This window comes from Cibotium barometz, chromosome 28 (assembly GCF_041138505.1).
Source record: "Cibotium barometz isolate CiBa-2024 chromosome 28, ASM4113850v1, whole genome shotgun sequence".
NCBI classification, from domain to species: Eukaryota; Viridiplantae; Streptophyta; class Polypodiopsida; order Cyatheales; family Cibotiaceae; genus Cibotium; species Cibotium barometz.
In genome coordinates, this window is record NC_141073.1 from 52749232 (window position 1) to 52757528 (window position 8297).

At 44.4% G+C, this 8297-nt stretch overlaps 1 protein-coding gene across 1 annotated transcript in view; it reads left to right on the plus strand.

Annotated features, from left to right (window-relative positions):
* The window catches only part of LOC147622926 (Protein prenylyltransferase superfamily protein), a 75424-nt gene extending 67644 nt beyond the window's left edge, over positions 1–7780 (plus strand). The window contains exons 8-9 of the mRNA XM_086822538.1: positions 6610–6846; positions 6952–7780. Of these exons, the coding sequence (XP_086678664.1) occupies positions 6610–6846; positions 6952–7107 (393 nt within the window). The 3' untranslated portion in view covers positions 7108–7780. The remainder of the gene's footprint in view (positions 1–6609; positions 6847–6951) is intronic.
* The last annotated feature ends 517 nt before the right edge of the window (positions 7781–8297 follow it).

An 8297-nucleotide genomic window follows, 5' to 3' on the forward strand; every position in this document is an offset into this window, starting at 1 on the left:
GTGATATGTGATCACTGTACATCATCCACCAAAAGGAAACAAATTCAAAGCACTGCGGAATGCTTCGAATTTCGGACGTGGTAATGCCTTGGTGAAGATGTCTGCCACATTCTGATATGTAGGACAGTAGATCAGACTGATATCTCTTGCTTGGAGTCTCTCCCGAACAAAATGATAGTGAATCTCAATGTGTTTCGTGCGAGCATGAAACACAGGATTCCTGGCCACAGCAATGGCACTCTGACTATCAGTATAGATAGGTATAGGCTCCTCCACTGAAATATCCATATCAGTCATGAGACGACGCAGCCAAACACACTCAACAGTAGTAGTGTAGGCTGCTCTGTACTCTGCCTCACAAGACGAAGTGGCCACTGTGGTCTGTTTCTTGCTTAGCCAAGAAATGCATGAAGAGCCAAGAAAGAAACAATTTCCACTAGTGGAATGTCTGGTATCAAAATCACCAGCCCAATCTGAATCACTGTAAGCGTATAACTGCAATCCTGGCATCAAAGGAAATACTGTCATCTTGTAGTGACAGTTTCATCCCAGGCTCCATAGGAGTACTAATAGGCTTGCAATCCTGAAATTTAAACTTCTCCAGAAGTTTAGCAACATACCGTGATTGCAACAACCCAATGCCTCTGTTATCCTGCACAAACTGTATGCCCAAATAGTAATGTACAAGCCCCAAGTCAGACATGTCAAATGTCTGTTGCAGTATCTCTTTAAAAGCTGCAATTTTGTCATCATTTGATCCCATGAGCAAGAGATCATCCACATAAAGACTGATGACCCTCTCTTCTTTCTTTACATACAGAGTGGCTTCTGATGGACTGTTCACAAATCCCTGAGTGAGTAGGAAAGCATGTATTTTTGCATACCAAGCTCGTGGAGCTTGTTTCAAACCATACAAGGCCTTTTTCAGCCTGCATACTTTCCCCTCGTGACCATGTTCTGCAAAACCCATGGGCTGAAATACATAAACTTCCTCCTCGAGGTCCCCATGTAGGAATGCAGTCTTTATGTCCAACTGATGAACAACCCAACCACGATGTGCAGCCAATGCAATGACACACCTAAGTGTCGACATACGGGATGTAGGAGCAAATGTCTCCTCATAATCAATGCCCTTCTTCTGTGCATAGCCCTTTGCAACTAGACGGGTTTTGTACCTGTCAATGGATCCATCTGCATGTCTTTTCAACTTATAGACCCACTTAGTACCAATTGCTTTCTTGCCTTTGGGCAGATCAACCAAATCCCATGTTTGATTCCTTTTAATAGAATCAAGCTCATCCTGCATGGCTTTGTTCAAATGCACATTATCTCGTGCATCCACAAATGAATCAGGCTCATCATCATCCTGTAAACTGGCTGCCATAACCAGATTCAAATCCATGATGTGTGCATGCTCATTGGTCCGTGTCTCCCTACAAGTACGACCAGCAAGAGGACCCTCTAAATGGCTGTCCTGTAATGTCCTCAAATACCATCTAGGTATGTGTCTGACCTGTGGTGCCTGCTGCCCCATATTTGGTTCAGCTTCTGGCTCATTTTGCTGCTGAATTTCTGCACCACCTACATCATTTGCTGGCTGTCCTATACCCTCATGAGTTGGATCACCAACTGTGGAATGAAACTCCATAGGTAGTAGACCTTCAAACACATCATTTTCAGCCTGATTTGCCTCATAACCAGCCATGGATATTTCTGATTTTTCATCAAAAATCACATCCCGACTAGTGAATATCTTCCTGGATAGTGGGTCATATAACCGGTAGCCCTTGCTCTCACGGCTATACCCAACAAAAATGCATTTTGTGGCTTTATCATCCAGCTTCCTCCTCAACTCTTTGGGTATGTGTGCATATGCAAGACACCCAAAGATACGAAAATGCGATACAGCAGGCTTGCGGCCATGCCAAGCCTCAAAAGGAGTAATGGAAACCAATGCCTTTGTGGGACATCAATTCAAAATATGACAAGCACACATGACAGCTTCCACCCAAAAGATATGTGGTAGCCTTTTTGCCTTTAGCATACATCTGGCCATCTCCATGAGTGACCGATTCTTCCTTTCTGCAACCCCATTCTGCTATGGAGTGTAAGGAGTAGTATACTGATGTTTTATACCTCTACTCCCAAGAAAGGAATTCAGCATGTGTGACATATATTCCCCCCCTCGGTCAGAACGGAGAGTCTTGACCTTGCATCCTGACTCTGTCTCAGCAAGTGCTACAAAGGCCAAAAATGCATCATATACCTGTGATTTCTGTGTCAAAGGATAGACCCAGCATATACGAGAGAAGTCATCAATAAATGTAACTTCGCATCAACCATAGCTGGAGTAAGAGTGAATGCATTATAAGCAGACTGATCCACTGGCTGAAATGCATCCAACTGATAAAGTCCATGACATAATGTACCAGTAAGCATCAAGGTGAAGGCATTAGCTTTGTCTCTGACCATGCATTTATCATCATCAAAGTGGACTTGCATACCACAATGTGCTAAAGAAGAAATGGACAACAAATTCTTCTTTATCCCTGGTACATATAAGGCATCTGTAAGGCGGAGAATGGAGCCATCAATGGCTGTGAGCTGAATCTCCCCAATGCCACGAACTGGATATGAAGCATTGTTGGCACACTGAACAGTTTTGCCAACAGGGGCAGGGCCAACATGACTAAACAAATCCCTGCGAGATGTGATATGCTTTGAGGCACCACTATCAAAATACCAAGTACATGCATGCTCTGTCATACTGAGTGCCTGTGAAGACCAAGAGGCATCATAGCTGCATGTATAAAAACAGTAATCCCTGTCCTCAACAAAAGAAGCAGTCCTGGAGGAGCTTTAGAAGCATCATTAACAGACATCCCAGCTTCCTTTGCCTTCTCTTTGGCAATCCTCTTCCTACATTCAGTGATGTAGTGACTTGGCTTCTTACAGTAATGACATTTGCCCTTTTTCTTGGGCTGTCCATCACCTTTCTTGGTATCCTGTGAAGAACCACCATCACCTGAATTCTGATTTGAACTCTTTGGCTGAGTTTTTCCTTTCCCCTTTTGACGTGTAGTAAATGCTTGTTCAGCATTTATGTTCATATTCATATTCTTCCTCATTTGCTCTTCTTGTAGCAAGAGAGCAACAAGTTCTTGATACTTGAGGGGTTCAACAGCATTCCTCATGCTGAGGTTCAAAGAGGTATAAAAAGCCAAGTAAGATCTTGGCAAAGAGTGCAAGATGGTGGACACAAGCTGTGTCTCAGGAATAATCTCATCCACATTGATGAGTTGCTCTCTCAAACCCTGTAGCTTGTTTAAGTGGCTAGACATATGATCTCCTTCATTCATTTTCTGATTTTCCAGCTCTCTTTTAAAAAGTGAGATCTTAGCCTCATTACGAGCAGCATACATGTGCTCCAAAGTCACCCATGCATTCTGTGAAGAGCCAGCTGAACGAATATGAGGTATAATAGACCTCTGTACTGACACTGCAATGAGTGACAAAGCTTGTGCATCCCTGGCATCCCATGTCTTTTGAGCATTTGTTCTTTGTACAGGCAATGGCTGCCCTAGAGCGTGTACCTGTTGTCCTCGTCCACGAGCACCCCCTTGGGGAGGAGTCTCTGGAGCCAATGGACCTAGACGTGGTTCATCACCACTAACAAAATCCCAAAGACCTTTTGCCACAAGCACATTTTTCAGCATAAAACTCCACAAGGAGTAGTTCGTGCCGTCCAATTTGTCTTCCTTAGACAAATATGTGAATACATCACTCTGCTGTTGATTTGCCATTATGCCTACGCACAATGTTGTACCTGTGTATCAAAAAACCCAATAGCAAGAACCTTGAAAACAACTGTACTCCACTGAATACAGTTCACCCAAATATGCGTGCACTCTCAATCCTCTGAATGTGCAGCTCAATGCACCAATGACTGAGTAGAGCAGCAAATGGCGTACACAATGCCAAAATGCCCCAAAAATGCCCAAATTTACTGCACCCAATACTGTGCAAAAAACCTGTGGACTTCTTTGCTAGAAAGTCTGCCTGTAGTGCCTGTAGATTTTCACAGAGAAAATAGTATTGTCCAAAAACAGAATTTTTAATGCTTACCACAGATTGACTGAGCAGATTGTGGTACATATGCAGGTACAGTCCACCAAAAGAGCAAGTACAGTTGACTGTACTGTGCAGGTACAGTCGACTTGTACTGTACAGAGCTGAATGCGACCTGCAGGCAGATACTGTGCAGGTACTGAAGGCGGCGCTGACAGGTACGGAAGCTGCACAGTATAGAGCAAGGCGACTAGGTACAGTATACGGGCAGGCAGGTACAGTACGAAGGGTGCTGAAGCAGTCGACTGAATACAGTCGACAGTCGACCAGTGCAGTACGAGGCCCTACGTTCGCTGACAGATGCAGTCGGCGCTGACTGTACGGAGCAGGTACAGATGTACGGAGTAGCTACGGGCGCTGACTGGTGCAGTCGGCGTTGACAAGATGCAGTCGGCGCTGACTGTACGGGCTGTACGGAATGCTTCAGTGCTCCTGCTGTGACGGCGGCGAACAGGTACAGCAGCTGTAGGCGAACAGGTACAGTCGGCAGCTGTACGGTTACTGCAGACGGAGCACCGTGTACGGGCAGATGTACCAAATGAAGGCTACTGTGTACAAGCAGGGCAATGGCAGGCCAACCTGCTTTGATACCAAATGAAGGCCAAAGGAGTGTTAGGGTTAGGGTTTGGAGATGCTGCAAACAAACGTGGAGACCAACAGAGAGAGAACACGACTTCTTTGTATTCAGCTTGATAAAAAATGTGAAGTACAATAGCCACATAATAGTGACCTAAAGAGATGTGTTCACATGTCCGGCCATAAAATGTGCCGGGTGGACCAAAACACCTATAAACTGAATATAAGTGAAACTAAGCTAAACTGGGGAAAAAACCTCCACTAACTGAAGTAAAATGTGCCCCAGTAATCTACTGATGATCACTAGCACTCCTTTGGGTGCATACACAGCATAAAACCCGACAGATGTGATGCAGATAAACGCAAACCTGCAGACGAGTGGACTGCAAGAGAAACACAGATCTGAAGAGCAGAGATGGCTTCTGTCCCGGGCAGATGGTGTGCTGCTGTCACGAGGTAGGTGGTGAAAAGCAGAGAGGGCTGTTGTCCCAATGTCGTCAGGTGATGAAGAGCAGAGAGGGCTGTTGTCCCAAGTCAATGTCGAATGAGCAGAGAATGGGCTGCTGTTGTGAGGTGTCATGATGAGCAGAGAGGGCTGCTATCCCGATGTCAAGTGATGAGCAGAGAGAGCTGCTGTCCCAGGTAAATGTGGTCTGCTATGCTGCAGGTACACCCGACTGCTGCAGGGACACGATCAGAGCTGCAGGAGGTAGGTGAAGTGCTGGTGCCGCTGGAGAGAGACTGCAGAGAAAGGGCAGGCGATCAGGGCAGGACAGAGCGCTGGTGGGCACTGCTGCAGGGCTGCCGAGAAGATCGAGTCTGCTGCAGAGGTAGGCCGACAGCAGCAGAATGTTGATGTTGATTATGATGTTGTTGCTTATGCTGATGAAGCGATGCTTATATATATGGGGTTGGGCTGCTGGTCGGTCCAGGGAAGGCTGTCGGCCAGCAGGAGAAGACAAAATATCAAATAGAAAACCCCCTTTAGGGCTGGTTGTCACACAGTGCTCACCCTGCACATTAATGTATGTGTGGTCAACCTTACAAGTGTACACAAACTTTGACGTTTAAAACGCACTTAAATAATGCCTGCAGAACCAAGCCAAAATCTTGTGAACATACAATTTCACATGTACATCCTTGAGGTTGCTTAGTTCCTGACGTCCCCGAGTCCTCAGGTCCATTCACATGTCATACAAGCATGGTCCAAACAACATTCATTAAACACTGCACATACACACATCCAAATATGCATATGCAAACATAAACATTACACTGGACAATCTTCCGTTCTCATTGCTGTACCCTTCCCCAGGTAATATCCGTCATAAAGCCCGAAAGGATATTCCATGGGTCTAGGTGTGAAACCATAATTTAACCCAATACAAGTCCATGGTTGGGTTCCAGGTATGAAAGCATAATATAACCACACACACCCCTTTCCCTTTCTCTTTCCTAAAATTCCCTCAGGTTGCTTTTAGTTCTCCGCTTGCATGAACAGTACTGGGCAGGGACTTTGCATGAGTGACCAAGTCACACAGATGATCACAAGTCCAATCGATCGATTAAACTCTGCTTCTTCATCCAAAAACAGGCCCTAAAATAGTCTAAAATAAGCCTCTGGTGTCCAATCACTGATAGAAAAGTGGTTCAAGGAGAGCCAAAAGCTGAGTAGTGGTCAACTGGTCAACTTTGGGCAAAGCTGGTCAAATGTGGCCCAAAATAGCTGGAATGAAAAGAAGGGGGGTAAAAATCATGTGCTGTCCATTTGTCTGCTGGCTTGAAAGTTTAGATCCCTAGAAAAGGACGTCAGTTTGTACATTTTTCCCAACCAAGAAATCTGTTGCTTTCTTTTTCTTTTTTGTAAAGCTATCTATTTATATCAGAGAAACCTTACTCTTTCAGGCACTTTGGGTGCACCGACGATTCCTGTTCTTCATGTGGACTCGAGAATGCAAGCAAATGACTGGTGCCTGCCTTCCCAGAAACCTGTCTAGTGAAAAGGATGACCGGAATCAACAGTTCCACGAGTGCGAAATCAAGTTTGCAAACATGTGCATTGCAAGCTGCATCGATGATGAAACTGAAGATGCTCAGAGACAGCTTGTTTACGCCTCCACCTATAAGTTATGGGTCCTATTGGTATGTACTACAATTCATGAGACAATAGCTAATGATTACTAGGTTCAACTTTTTCAGTGCATCGTAACATCCACCCCATGCTGGTGTGCGCTTCTCAACATGCAGAAGTCCAAGGGGAGCTCAACAACTATTAGCACATTGCAGTTGTGGCAAAAGGAACTGTGTGAAGTGGAGCAGCTGCTGAGGATCAAAGCTGCTCATCAGAAAAACCTTTGGGAGGGTTTATTTGGAGATCATGTCCGACCTGATACCATGCTGTGAGGTTCTCTTCACCAGCAAAAAGAATCCAATCCTTGGAACAAGTACAGCTTCTTAAGTGTTATGCTAATCCATATGAGAGGAGAATAGCGCTTTCCAAGGAGGAGGTGCACAGATGGAAAAATATGCTTGTTTGCAGATACTATAAAATACAGTTCAGGTTATGCATGATGAACACTGCTTCCATGAAGCAACTACCTCCCAATATGGAAATCAGCATCACAGGCAGATCAGCAAGCACCCTCCTCTTTCCTTTTCTTACCTTGGTGTTCATCCATGCTTAATGTCCCCCCAGCCAGAGAGCAGCAAGCATCCAATGTTATCCAAGATGCACAAAACCAACTACTGAGGCATACAGAGGCCTCCAAGTTTGTCTATACTACCTTTGATGCTGCCATCATAACCACCATCATCAAAGCTATCCCCGTATAATAGTATTTAATGCACAAACCACTGGTCTTCTGCAAGCTCCAATCCCCATGATCCCTAGGATGCATCCATGTATCCTTTATCCTTGTAAGTTATATGGGAGAACTTATAGAGTATACTTAGGCCTTGTGCCAGGCAATAGCTTAATAGAGCGAGCTAGAGACATGAATAACTTAGTGAAAAAACCATCGTCATTATGGTTTTGTATTCCCACACAAACATAATAAATGCCAGCACAAACCACTAGAAACACAACAAGAGAGAACATTCAAAACAACAAGAGAAAAAGCCTAAAAATACACAACACGATACCCGACAAGTTGTCAAATGTAATAACATTGTTACATTAAACAGGGTTGGGATGAGAGATCGAACACATCCTTCCAAGGAGAGTATAATCCAATGTTCGAGTCTTAGAACGAGTTCGCTTGTCTTCGACCCCAGCTCAAAAATGCGCTTGAATGAGTTAGGGAACCTTAGGTAGAACCTCGAGGCCCTACCTGATCCATTAGACCTTACAAAAGAGACTTAAATTAATTAAAGAGTGGAAGTTGACATCCCTCCTCTTGTCGTAGATGTAAATTATTTTTCTGTGTGTGTGTTTCAAAAAAAACACAAAAGAAAAGAGGCAAGAGGGACCCTATATGTTGTGAACATGAATATATACACTAGGTTTCTAGATTTACACTAAGATATGATGCGCATATTTATGCATAATTACTATGTAGTGAAAATAGGAAGACCACAATATGTAGAAACAAGGT